The sequence below is a fragment of the Cornus florida genome, unplaced genomic scaffold (assembly GCF_030987335.1).
Source record: "Cornus florida cultivar Cherokee Brave unplaced genomic scaffold, ASM3098733v1 CherokeeBrave_3.0.0_Hap2_Chr11, whole genome shotgun sequence".
NCBI classification, from domain to species: Eukaryota; Viridiplantae; Streptophyta; class Magnoliopsida; order Cornales; family Cornaceae; genus Cornus; species Cornus florida.
This window is the reverse complement of record NW_026775581.1, coordinates 95,162,927-95,177,297: the sequence shown is the minus strand read 5'-3', so window position 1 is coordinate 95,177,297 and position 14,371 is coordinate 95,162,927. Positions and strand designations below refer to the sequence as shown.

At 35.7% G+C, this 14,371-nt stretch overlaps 1 protein-coding gene across 3 annotated transcripts in view; it reads right to left on the bottom strand.

The window, feature by feature from the left end:
* Positions 1 to 13,994, bottom strand: part of LOC132286481 (exocyst complex component SEC8) — a 31,682-nt gene extending 17,688 nt beyond the window's left edge. The window contains exons 1-9 of one of the 3 annotated variants that reach the window (XM_059788828.1): positions 13,796 to 13,994; positions 13,621 to 13,695; positions 11,026 to 11,238; positions 9,245 to 9,418; positions 8,750 to 8,854; positions 8,072 to 8,181; positions 6,768 to 6,947; positions 3,973 to 4,129; positions 3,767 to 3,873 (exon numbers count right to left, since the gene is read on the bottom strand). In XM_059788828.1, coding sequence (XP_059644811.1) covers positions 3,767 to 3,873; positions 3,973 to 4,129; positions 6,768 to 6,947; positions 8,072 to 8,181; positions 8,750 to 8,854; positions 9,245 to 9,418; positions 11,026 to 11,238; positions 13,621 to 13,662 — 1,088 coding nt within the window. In that variant the 5' untranslated portion in view covers positions 13,663 to 13,695; positions 13,796 to 13,994. Of the gene's footprint in view, positions 1 to 3,766; positions 3,874 to 3,972; positions 4,130 to 6,767; positions 6,948 to 8,071; positions 8,182 to 8,749; positions 8,855 to 9,244; positions 9,419 to 11,025; positions 11,239 to 13,620; positions 13,696 to 13,795 lie in introns of those variants that run through there. The other 2 variants (XM_059788829.1, XM_059788830.1) reach the window with 2 other exon arrangements.
* Positions 13,995 to 14,371: the final 377 nt, after the last annotated feature.

Below are 14,371 nucleotides of genomic sequence, written 5' to 3'. Positions count from 1 at the left end.
AAAAGGTAATATGGCTCTGCTACGCAAATGGTTGTGGAGTTATAGAGTGGAACTTGAGAGTCCATGGAGGAAGGTCCTGCTGGAGAAATGAGGAGATAATCAGACTCATGGGTTCAATAAGTTAATGGCAAAATTTCTAATGTGGAGATGCACTTCTGAGATCATCACCGTTGTACCTTTTCTATAGAGGATTCCTGGTATCAAAATACGTTAGATTTACCAAGAGTGATGTGGTTTGGGAACCATTTCTATCTCTGTGTGCAAGGTGAGGGGATATCCAATGAGGTGAATCCATGCCAAGTATCTGTTAGATCTTTCTATAAAGTGCTATGTGGAGGTGACTAGATCAAATTTCCCTATAATGGTATTTGAAAGGTCCATATGTGTCCCTCAAACTATCCTTTTTTTTTTGTATAAACACTTCTTTGGAGGCAATACTGAATGGGGACAGTATGAAAATTAGGCATAAGATTATTTGAACACATTTTTTAAGGTTATTCGAGGATCCAATGCAAGCAGAGAACGAAGCTTTATGACAGGAATGAGTGCAGAGTACTTTAATGAAGACTATTGCTAACAACCATCTACTCTAAAAGCATAAGCTGTTGTTAACAACCATCTACTCGAAAAGCTTAAGCTGTTAAAAAGGGTGTAACTTATATATTTAAATCCTTCAACATGCCCCCTCACGTGTGGCCTTTTTTTGATCAAACACGTGTTTCAATTTTAATTACTAGGGCGACGGTGAGGTTTGAACGCATAACCTTTCGAATCTTCCAACCTATTTTCTCCCTGTTCCCACTGTCGATTTCTGTTGCAAAGAGAATTAAAAAGCTGCAAAGGAAATTTGGGGTGGTGTGGGGGAGGAGTTTAAGTATTACCTATCAATTGGGAGCAGGTTTGCATGCCGATTCAGCTAGGGGGATTGGGGATTAGGTGTCTGGATATGTTCAAGGAGGCTTTGTTGGGTAAGTTGTTATGGAGGTTTGGGGTTGAGAGGCACAGACTATGGAGGAGCGTTATTAGTTGTAAATTTGGAGAAGGCATGGGTGGTTGGTGGTTGGTGCTCTTTGGAGGTGAGGTTCCTGGCAGGGGTGGGGATTGGAAGTTCATCTGGAAGGGTGGGAAGAATTTTCAAACACATTCGTTTTAGAGCGAAGAGTGGGAGGCATATTCGGTGGATGAATGTGATGAGCGCTGAAAAGTGCGCATTTAAACCCCTTAAGTTTAGGTATTCTAGGAGCTTTATCTATCTTATTTTCCCGTCTTAGACTAATTTCGTGTTATTGCATTTTTCAAGCGCTTATCCCAAAAATAAGTTAATTCAACCAAATAAGAGCTTAAAAGAAGCAATCTCAAGCTGAATGGAAGAAAGGAGCAAAGTGGAAGCAAAGTGTGGAAAAATAGCAAATTCGATCGATCTCAACAATTTTTCGATCGATCTGGAGGTGATCGATCTAGACATGTCAGGATGGATCCAAGCCTTTGTCCTTATCCAAAAGATTCCACGACCTTTGATCGATCCAACTTACCTCAGATCGATCGAAATTGTTTGATCTTATCCTCACCTGCCACCCCCACCTACCACTTTTGTCTTTTTCCCAAAATATCTCAGAGATTTGTCTTTATTTAAAAAGGCGCCGCCAAGGATGATCGATCTCTGCAGCATTCGATGAATCTCACCTAGTGAGATCGATCGAACCTCCTCAAGTCCGAATTAAAACAAATTCCAGCTCATTAAAAGTTGGCTCGTGGTGTAATCATTGCAAGGGCCCTAGTGCACGAGTCCAGAACATTGGATGTGACACTTGAGCCTCCTATATAAGGATTTGGAGCCATTAAAAATTCAACATTCATCATACTTACACATCTCATATCTCATATCTTGGAGAGGAGGCTAGAGACTAGAGAGAGCTTTACACATTTTGGGAGTTCTTCCATTCTTCTAGGGTTTCCATCAAGAAGGAGGTCATGCCTACCATGAAGATAGCCTTTGAGGGTTGGATGACTACTTCAATGAGTGGCTAGACATCTACTTGGGGCTAGAGTAGCCCCTAAGTTGGCTTCCTAAACTTAGTGCTTTGTATATTTTGGGGATTTACTTGTAATAAATGTTTTGATCTTGGATTTATATATATATCTTGTGGTTTCTACTTGATGTGTATGGATTAATGCTTTCAATTGATTATCTATTTCTAATCATATGTCTATGTATGCTAGAATGGATGATTCATGTGCTTTTCTCTAGATTTAATGGAATTTATGCATGTCTATGTGTATGGATGAAGTTAATCTAGTGATGATCAAAACATAGTGCTTAATTGAACACTCTTGTAGTTTATTTGATGGTTCACACTAGTTTCTTGATGGATTGTGCCACACCTTTAGCTTACTTAGTTTAATTTCCATGTCTTTAGTGTAGATGTAGTGTAGTTGCTTTAGATTCATAATAGGTGGACAATCTATTCTTGTTCCTTGGTGTTTTATACTTATGACTGCAAAGGGTGTATGTTTCTAGGTAGTTGTGTGTGCATAAATTGTGGTTTCATTGAATGGATTTTGGTCTCATTTGATAGGTTGTACTTTCCATTTGAATTGGCTAGACAATCTATACTTATTTGCCATTCATGCCTAGTTTTAATTAATGTCACAAACACACACAAAAGTTACAATTCAATTTCCCCATTAATATACAATTGCTAGTGTCTAGTGAAGTCAAGCTTAGTGGTAAGCTCTAGTACCCCAAGTCCTCTCCTCTATATCTTTTTCCCTACTTTCTAAATTGTTACCTTTTACTTGCTTTAATTTCAATTGCATTATAGTTTAATTAACCAAACAAACCATCTTTTGATCACTCGACCTACTAACCCTATATATTGTTTCCATTGCAAACACGCCTAAAATCCCTTGGGACGATCCCTACTCACCCTATCTATATTTTTAGTTAGAGGTAGTAGTGGCATTTATAAATTTAAAACTTGGCCACATTGCACATTCACATTCTTAGCACATTTTTAGACTTTGGTGCGGTGACAACACCAGAGTGCTGTGGAGGGAGACCGCTAGCGGGTGTTTTCCTGAGTCTCTTTAGATTGCTTCGAACAGTGGCACATAGCTATTGCCTTGAAAGCGGTAGATTGGCTTGGTAGTTGGTATATTCAGTTTGCGAGGCAACTTCAAGATTGGGAGGTGGAGTACTTTGTTCAGTTCTTGGCTTTGTTGTACAGTCAACAGATAGGTGGAGAGGGGGAGGATGAGTGGAATTGGATGACTGCCACTCACAGGAGAGTTGAGGTCTACTCATTCTATAGGAGATTGCTGAATGTGCTGAGCCTTTCCTTCCCTTGGAAGGCCATTTGGCACACAAAAGCTCCGTTAAAGGTGACTTTTTCGAATGGACGGCAGTCTCGGTGAGGATTTCAACAATTGATAACTAGAGGAGAAGACGGTATAGGATCGTCAACTAGTGTTGCATGTGCAATTGGGCCAAGGAGCCAGTGAATCATCTCCTCTTGCATTGCGCAGTGGCTAGGAAAGAATGGGATTTGCTTTTTGCCTTGTTTGGTGTGAGTTGGGTCATGTTGTTTTCCACGAGGAGCATGCTCGAAGCTTGGAGAGGGTGAATAGTAGGGAAGCAAGCTCGAGGTGCTTGGAGGGTTAAACATCAAACTTATTTCAGGAACTAGACATAAAAAGCCTGTCTTAACTCACTAATAGAAGTCCTTCCGTATAAAAATAAAAGAAGTGAATCGGACTGATAACATACCATATTATGGCACCAGCAGCTGCAACTTTGCCAAGCATGCAGAGGCACTCGACCATGGTCTGCAAATACTTCACATAAAGGGGAGCATCACTCTTTCTCAAAGTTTCCTACAGCCAATTTCAAAATCCAAAATTCAGCCCATTAGACAAGATAAAACTATTAAAATGTCGACAGATGCGATCAAGTAGTATGAACAGTAACCATACAACAAATTCATCCGGAGTGGAATATGAAAGCCATGATGGAATTTGACGTGAAACAATTTTCGCATCCTTCTGAGTAACTGATGTTGTATGACCATCTGATGTAGCATCATCTTGTAATTCAAATGCACCCTCCTCATCATGGCCATCAAACGATGAACTGAAAAGCATATTAAGGGATAAAGTTAAAAAAGAAAAAATAAAAATGTCACACGCACACTCGAGTAAGAAGTTTAAAAAAAGAAAAAGAAAAAGAAAAAGAAAAAATAAAATAAAAGAGTATTGTCTATCAAATAAGCAATTTAATGAAGCTTCTAGTATACTTTATGCGTGGGCATGATTAAATTCATCTTCATCATCATACTTGCCTTAATCTCATATGAATGAGGTTGGCCACATGAATTATCTTTGTTTTTTTCTTTTTCTATTACACCCCACCTCACCTATTATACTTAACTTTTAAAATCATTTCTAATAGCTTCATCTCGTGATAATTGGCTCATCCTCTCTATCTTTTCCTTCTATTGAAACTAATCTTCTTCTTCTTCTTACTGGGCATGTATAAGTCTTTGTTGTATGTATCCATGGTTCATACCATCTAAGTCTCATCTCTTTTATTTTCTCACTAGCGGCTGTAACTCCTAATTTTTCTCACACTTCCATTGTGACCCTGTCTCTTCTAGTCACTCCAACTATCCACCTTAACATTCTCATTTATGCTACACAAATGATTTATCAAAAAAAAAAAAAAATTTATGCTACACAAATGTGTTGTTCTTGTTTCTTTTTTCAAGCCCAACACTCTGCTCTATATATCCAATGACGGTTCTATAAAATATTTCTTTAAACTTATTTGTTATTCATTTATCGCATAGCATGCCACTAGTCGGTCTCCATTTTGTCCACCCTGCTCAAATTTTATTAGTTATATCACCTACTCCAAATATGGGAAGTGGTTATTTTGAATAAACCTTTTGTTTTGAAGTGTGATCTTTTATATTATCAAAATTTAAATTTTTTATTAAATTTATATTCCATATACTCTATTTTAAGCTCAACTAATTTTCAATCTTTTTGACCCTAAGGTGTTTCTCTACATTTGTAGTTTTATTGCTAAGTTTTCTTTAGAAGCATCCAATAAGACTATATCATCAACAAACAACATGCACCATGGGATATCTCCTTGTATGTCTTTTGTGATTTAATCTAAAATTATTGTGAATAGATATTGGCTTAGTATGGAGCCTTGGTGCAACCCTACATTTATAAAGAGCTCAATTGTCTTAAAACATGTAAATGGACCCTAGTTTTTGTGTCCATATACCCTATTTTGGATAAACTTTATTAGTTGTATAGGATTTTCTTCTTCTTCTCCCTTTTTTTGTGGTGTGTGTGTATGTAAAGCCCCCCAAAGTATATCTGTTGGGACTCTATCAAACGCTTAGTCTCTAAAACTGGAGTAGCACCAATCCTTAATCTTAAGAATACACCAACTCCAAGAATGTTTTTTACCCTTGAGGCTGAGACAAATAAGACCAAACAATAATAACAACAATTGCCACAACAATTAACTCATAGCATAAATGTTGGATGAACTATCGTAAGATTATCAAAAGGAGATAAAATTGACAATAAATCCTATCTAACAAAGAATATTTCAAATCTATTAATAACGTAAGCAGAGAAACTTAGAAGCACGAATTCTTCTACAGTGACATACCCATATTGTATCCATATCGGATACCAATACTCCTCGCATACTCATGGATATGTGTCCGATACTTCCTAAACGTATCCATATTTTTTGAATATATATATATATATATATATTATTTATTTCTAACACGTATCAGATACTTCTCACACACATCGACCACGTATCCGAGACTTCTCAAATACTCCAAAACACACATTTAACAAGTTTTGAACATTAAAATGTAACTTTTCAACAATAATGTCATAGAATAATTATTAAGAAAAGTTTTGAAAAAATCAAAAAAGAAATATTGAGATATATATATATATATATATATCATGATTTAGTCCAAAATTTGTCCATGCAATATACCACTTAACTCTTACTTTCTTTGATAATCATAATATTTTATAAAGAAATGTTAATGACAATATATACAACATAAACAATTATTATTTAAATTTATCCATGGATGCATATATATTGTTTTTTATACATATCTACGTTTATAAAAATATATTTATTGATGTGCCCTTGCGTATTCATATCCTATCTTTTAAGAATTTGTCTTATCATCATATCCATATCATATCTTGTCCATATCCATGCTTCATAGCATAGAAGAGGGAAGGGTCAAAAGCTGAGAGAAATACCCACCAGTAGTTGGCTCCATCGGGTGGGAGGGATGAAAAATTGAGAGGAAGGATAGGTAAAAGGGATGGAAAAGGTGCACCAAGGCAAAGGGTATTTTCTTCCTTCTTGAATGAGCAGGAAGGGAAAGGAACAGTGCTACTTTACCTGATCATTATACATGTATACTACTGCAAGGGTGTTATTTGAAGCTTAAAAGTAAATAAGTTATTTGTTTCCACATTTATGCCCACTTTTGGGTAAAAAGAAAATGAAGAGATTGGGATGAGAGATTTTACTTCCCCTCCTCTTTACTTCCATTGACCCTGTCATTCCTACCAAATCATGGGATCTCTCTACATCCACTTCTTTCTTCTTTCCTCCTTCCCTCCTCCCACCTCCAAAATAAGCCTTAAAGAAGAGCTAAAAATTTTAGTTGGAATCACAAAGAAGAAGAATGATCATGACTTACCCTCCATCAACAGAACTAGGCCTATAAGATCCATCTCCAAGACCAGAAGCGCCAAACTGGTTGTCACCTTTAAGTAGCCTGGTTCTTCGAGACAGCGATTGTGAATTATTCATTGATAATGCAACAGCTGTGGTTGTGGGCAATTCATCATCCCTCTCATTCATACTTGAGGGAGCTGAGCTGTTAAAAAGCAATCAGATTAACAACAATAAATTATTCTGAAAGAAATACTTTTAATAAATGAGCTTGCATTGATGATAGGAAAGCCTAACAGCGGTACTAAACTGAACTAACAGAATTAGACCCATGGATTCCAATCCAAGAGGGAGGGAGGAAAAGAAAGGGAAACCAAAAAAAAAAAAAACAGAGAGAGAGAGATAAAAATAAATATTTCCCAGGTTTTCTTCATAAACTTCAAAAATGGATAAAATAAGGTAAGACACTGCGTTTGGTACTTCAGATTGAGGGAGTTGGAGGTACAGAAGAGACAAAGAGGGAGAGCTTATCTCGTGTTTACTCAACACATGATGAGGGAAAGGATAGGAATGGGAAGGAAGAAGGACGGGGTGCCTAACCCCTTTGAAAAGTGTCTTAGCTACCCTCCCAAAAAGTAACACAATTTGGAAGGAAGTGATAAGAGACCTAGTGATCACCCGTTTTCCCTTAGTGAATTTCTATTTTGCCCTTCACACTCAAAAAATAAAACAATAATTTCCTTCATTTTCTACCACTATCTTTTCCAAACACGACGAAGAATTACCCCTATTCTTTTCTTTCTTTTTCCTCTTTAATCTGGCAAGAAGTTAACACTATCCACTCATTTCCTTCCTTTTTCTCTCGTAACTTATGTTATCTTCTCCTTTCCTTTCCCTCCTACTTATTCAAATACACTGTTAGTAATATGCTTCAGAATGTAGCATCTCAAGACAAAATGGCACGTTGTATAGCCAAAATCCATTGTTCAAAATTCATAGAATTTGTAGAATAGGAACATGAAGTGTATAAGAAAGAAGGGTTGTATTTATTAAACACGTGCAGATATATCTATCTATATATGCGCCTTCTCCTTTATTGCCGCTCTATTCAAGACAGCACAGGTATAAACCTAAATGAGAATGGCTTTTAAGTAAACGTGAAAGCAATACCAAATACTGACCTCCCCTCTCCACCACCTAAAAGACTTCATAATAGATAAAAACGAGGACTTCAAATATTTTGGATGCTAAACAAAGAAAAGTTAAAATAAATAAATAAAATGAAAACAGAGAACATAAACAAATAAATAAAAATAACAAAAGATATACCTGTATTCTCCCTTGTTGTAAAGATGTGCATGCAAATCCTCCAAAACTTTATAAAAAAGAACTCCTCGCAACTTTGTCAATTCCGATCGGACATCTTGAAGAGCACCAACCTAGGACATCAAATAGGATGTAACTTATACAAATATAACACCAAAACATTTGTCCTTTTTAGTCAATGGTGTGCCTCACACATCAATGTCAACATGAGCCAAACATTAAGCATTTGGAAAACAGAAAATCTTATATTTGTAGCTTTTATGCTTTGACTCTAAATCCATGTTCAGAAAGGAAAGGATAGAAATGAGCCAGCAGATACAAATCATACAAGACCAAAAGAGTGACACAGTAATCTGTATTGTCAAGAAAATCTGATCAGATTTTGCAAAAATGTAATAGGTTTATTGTTTAAAAGGTATAATTGTAACATTACTCTTATACTAAATGACACTTCACTAACTAAGGAAAAAAACGACACTATACTCTTGTGCTTCAATCCCTGTAAATATTGTATTTACGTATTAGGAATCTGTGGAAATCTAAAGCTTGAAGGCAAGATGAATTCAAGAAATTTTCACTAAATAGATCAGTTCCAGCTATAATACAAATGCCTGATGGCTACAAAAGGAAATATAATATATATATATATATACATATATAAAATAAAAAATAAAAACCAACCGTTTGGAGGCCTTCCCTCTCAAGCATCAGTGTTGATTGAACATATAACTGTACTGCTGCATAAAACTGCTTTTCAGCAACAAGCTGCTCAATACGAGCTGGAACCTGAACCATATTTAAAGAGGCAACAATAAACCTTGGGCCATATAGGAGTTGCAGGACACAAATATATAAGCAGCTTAATGGTGGCATTAGATCAAAAAGGTTAAGGTATACGTCAGTAAAGTGTGCCTAATATAACTTAATGAAAAAGGAAACAATTCAAGTAAACATTTAAAGCTTTAGTGGCAACATTTTTCAGATCTTCTCAAGCCAAGTGTCTCCATTAGCTGACACTTACAGCAACAGAAGTAAATCTATTAGCAATCAGCCTACATATTCGACCAGAAGCAACCAGCAATCCAAATCTATTTACAAAAAAAGGAGAAGATTGAAAGAGGTGAACTGAACAGAGTGAAAAATCGATGATTACAATTTAGAACACAACAAACAGACCTTTGCTATGCCCTCAATTTGATCTAACAGGGAGATTATGTTGCGCAATGTAACTGACCGATACCATAACTGATGCAACTGCTTGTTACGGGCACCAAGAAGCTTCTTTGCCTCAGCCAAATCAACCTTTAAGACGGCAATGCTTTCAGCAGATTCGCTAAATAACCGCAAAATCTGGAGGGAAAAAATGTAATAAATCAACATGAAAAGACAACTATTGCCTTCTTGAATGGAGAGAGAGAGAGAATAAAATAAAGGTTTAATGAGATAGAAATATGGTATTAAATGAGATTATGTGCACATAAATACCAACACTACCAATGGGCCAGTGGCCTAGCGGTATCAACCTCTTACCTCCCAAAGGGAGGTCAGGGGTTCAAGTCTCAGAAGAGACGTGTGTGTGAGTACCAACTAGGAAAAAAAAAAAAATTCCAACACTCAGATTCATTGAGAGAGTTGACAGGTGGTGTGCAGTTACCCAACAAACACAAAAGATGGGAACACCCTGATTTCTGACATAATGCCTATTAACAATCATCTACTCTAAAAGCTTAAGCTGTTAAAGAGGGTGTAACATAAATATACAAATCCTTCAACAGCGTGCTTGCTTAAGTATCGATGTATATGTTCCACATAAAAAAATATGTACAGTCATTTCTTAAAATATCAACTGTATGTTCCGTTCGTAGATACCATAATATAACGAACAAATATTGTTGTTTAATTCTCTAAAGATGGTGGGAAGACAACTACATAATCCTACACAAAAATTAAAAAAATTCTAGTAAAGAAGATCCCTGAGAGGAGGAGGAAAAAAAACCAGGAAGATTTGCACCAACCAATCTATCCTTCCTAGCAACCCAGGTAACCACCAAACCTTATGAAACAAATATTTAAATCATAATCAAGGGAGAAAAAAAGGTCAAAGTCAGAATGTATAGATTTTCCCTGCGCAAAAGAAAACAATTTGGAAAGTAGCATAAAGTATAATTTCTTATGCTCTTTCCTTTAAACAAAAGAAGATTCACCGGGAACCTCGCTAAATTGCCTTGATTCACGTGCCTGATGCCTGGCAATATGAATCTGGGTTCCAAAAGCTTCTGAGTCTTAGAACCGTGTTTTTGAATGAGTATGACTCGAACTTTGACTTTTGACCCAATAAAGTAGTGCCAATGATCAATAGTGCCTTATGTGGACTTCATCAAAAGGATGGAGAGTCCTTGAGATTGACTAGAGGAATAAAAATAAATAAAAGATAAAAGAAATGCATTTGTAAGTTACTATAGTAAATGAAACATTTTCTTGTTTTGCTCTAAAAACCTAATATATAACAAATGCCACCAAAAATGAAAAGAATAGTTTTGTGATTTTAGAAGACGGTATAACTAATTTAATAGGAACTTATAGTAAATTAACAGAATTGTAACACAGCAGATAAGCAGGAACTGGATCCAACACAATAGCAATTTGGCGATCCTGTGTCAACTAATCAAAATTCATAGTTGAGATCAAAATTCCTAAGATTCTACACTTCATAATGGGATGTCAACACCACTTGACCAACACACCCATCAACTTGTGATTAAATACTTCATACTTGACATGTGATAAGAGAACGATGTATCAAAATCAGAATAACAATGAATAAGTTTATTGAGAGGATGCAAGAATATTTCTTTCTCCACCTCAGATACTTGTAAGAGTGAAACTGGAGAGTGATACCCTAAAGAGATGCAATATCTTTCAGAAAGAGAAGAAAAAGGGGAGAACTGTCAGGAAACCTGGGAATAATTTTGAATCGCTTTGTTGAAGCCACTATGATAGGCATGCACTACTTCATCCACAACTTCCTCAATAACATCACTCTGCTCCTTCAAGAATTGAACTTCACCATCACGATCTTTTGACGTCAATATGTGAACAACATGAGGTAGGGAATCAAAACGTGCAGCAGCCCAGCTCTCGTCTATTCTTGAAAGCTCTTCCCTTAAATACTGCATAAACCAAAAGAGCACAATGGAGAAGATGAGAAGCAATAGAAATAAAAAAGAAAAGAAAAGAAAAATACGGGTAACAACTTGTGAGGGATAAAAAATTAGTACAGTTTACACTTTATAAAAGATATTGATTACTAATCCAGGGTCATCAAAAAAAAAAAAAAAAATGCCACAGCCAAGAAAAGATTCTCCTTATCTTGTTTTACTTTGAGCACAACAAACAATATTGTGTGGAGTCCATGTTAGAAAAATATAATCTCTCTGTGTCTGTGTCTCTCTCTCAGTAATACAAAGTCCAGTGATTCCTTTGGAATGCCGGTAAATATTGATCAAGCTAACAGCTGGTGGTTGAGCTCAGGAAGCTTCTATAATTCATGTAGTAGAAGCTTCTATTAAAAGATCCCCTGATTACGTGAATTTGAAGGCCTCAATCATGTAGTAGTTGTATTCTCAATACAAGTACCTCAAGACTTTATTGCAATAATTTTTTTCCATCTACTATTTACAAGTGTCAAATTTATGAAAAATAAAAAATAAAAATAGCCTACTAACCCCTAGAATCTTACTTCGTGGAGTTCTAGCACCAATCCTTACACAACCTTTCTATTCAGATCAAATCCATACAGAGAAAATGGAGGTTGATGGAAAGTTCCTGGCGGATGAGGGGACATTGAGGTTATCAAAACCAAGGCTCCTATGTCAAGAATCTTGCCTCTAAAGTTTTTAGAACAATTAAGTCCCTTTTTAAGGACAATTGAGTCATCACATAAGCACTGACAAGAAAGGCCGTTTAAGGTAAAAGATGCACCTAGGAAGGTAAGAAAATCGGGAGGCGACTCCAATTCCAGAAGGAATGACCGTATTTTTCATCTATATAGAACAAATACAGACAATGGGGGCATAGACGTGACAGAATACTGAAATGCAGCCACTACAAATTATAAAAAAAGTAAAGCAAGGACACATGATGACACGACAATGTACATAAATGTTTGCATGTACATGACAATACGTATATCTATTTATGATTGATCTATTCAAAATTTATATCAACAATTGCATGACTCGGAAGATGAAGCATAACAATCATTATATCACATAAAAGGTGCATCATACAGTGCCTTAAAAGTGTCACTTGCATGCTTGACTTGTTCTGGACTTGTTTAATAAATCAAATTTCTTTTGAAAAAGTTCTAAAGCGAGTGTGTAACATTGGACAGGTTTCTAGGAGTGTAAGATGGTTGTTGCAGATGTAAAGTTCTCCTATGAGGTGCTGTGCTTCGTGACATTTCATTCAAGTAGTTGAAGGTGATTAAAAATGATATAGATGTAAAAGGTTGTAACACAAACCTATAAGGAATTTGGATGCTGTAATTTGCAGAATATGGGTATCAATTGCGCTTTTATACAATTGTCTTACTGATCAAAAAAAAAAAGAATATGGGTATCAACATCCATTAACTTTAATCCATGAGTTTTCATGAGAGACCATAAAATTATGCCTAAGATTTTTGCAATGACCAAAGGAAATGGTGTGGAAGGTGATTTTCCCAAGTGAGGACAAGTGTATAAGGGAAAGAAAATAATATTCTTATCTCTAACAACAACTGAAAGCTGTGATTTATATTTTTTGGAGGAAGGGGGGGAGGGGAGGAGATTTAGGTCGGCCAACAAGGAGAGTGACTAAAAAGTAATATTCAAGGTTGCCTTGAACAGGGATACAAATGATACCAATTAGCGCTCCACTCTCTATGCGTAGTAAAGGATGGATTTCCGGAAAAGCATTGAATGTATTGTGTATTTCATCGATTTCAATGTCTGTTTCCTATTGGCAATTTTTCTTTCTTGTAAATAGTGTCGCCTATTGGAAGTTCAATGAACTTCTCTAAGAAACTTTACAAAGAGGATTACGATGACTTAAATAAACTCTCTTCGTTTGTGTATAATAGCTATGGAGATTCAAATAAAATACTTAAGTAAGCATGTGATGGGAATGGGAGAGCAGAGAGTAGGCATAGTTCCTCATCTATTGAACCCAAATGACATCTTAATACTATATTCATAATGCTATGTGCTACAGACCAGTGTAGAATCCAAAATTTAAACCCCTGAAAGAGTGATGTTACATGTGTAGAACTCTGAATCATAGACAGTTTTTAGAAGAGACTAACCAAATGGAAAAACCCTTTTTATTCAAAAAGGGTTGAAATAGTTAAAAATGCACTTTTGAGCAACCTTCTCGACTATTTTTCTAATCCCCAATTCCATCTTTTAACAGTCTCGAAGGAAGATATTACATATGACAATCAAAATTGAAAAGAACGCATTCGAATTGTAAAACCATAATCAGTTTCAGAAATTGAATGAAAGAATACTCACAGATTTCTCTTTAGAAACAGGCAATCCATCAAAAAGTCCCATCTCAAGCCAATCAACTGACTACGAGCCAATAAACTGAAAATAGACCGGATATTGCAATTTTCGAATCAAATTTGAGTACATAACAGGTTAACGAACTTTGAGCTATAATAATGAATGAAATGTAAACACTGACCTCGACTATATGATCTCTGAACTGATAATTTGACGGAGAATATAGGAGGAGGAGCAAAACTCAGGGGAGATTAACTACCCGGTCAGATCTGATTTATCTGGCCCTGAAATCGCAAGCGAAGGAGGAAAAGGATGTCATTTCACAATTGACACGTTGTTTGGGAAGACAATTCTGTTCGTTAGGAAGAAGAAACCATGTGTCATTTAGTTTTAAAATAAAAGTTACTAAAAATCTATTTTAATTGATTTTAAATAGGAAAAACTATCTTCCAGTAAAATATTTTATCGCTTCTAAAATATTGATGACATGTAATTGCCGGGTCAGAGCCACAATTACAATAGCAGTAGGGCACAATGTAAAAAATAAAATAAAATAAACTACTACTTGATAAATAAATTATTCGAATCAAGGGACAAAGAAGGAAAAACAAATTATTGTATAGTGATGTGATAAAAAAAGAGAAATAAAAAAAAAAATAAGAAAGAGGCGAAAAAACGTAGTTTACTGTGGTGCGAAAAAAAAGATTTTTAAGAAAAAAAAAAAAATATATATATATATATATAAAGAAGAAAAATA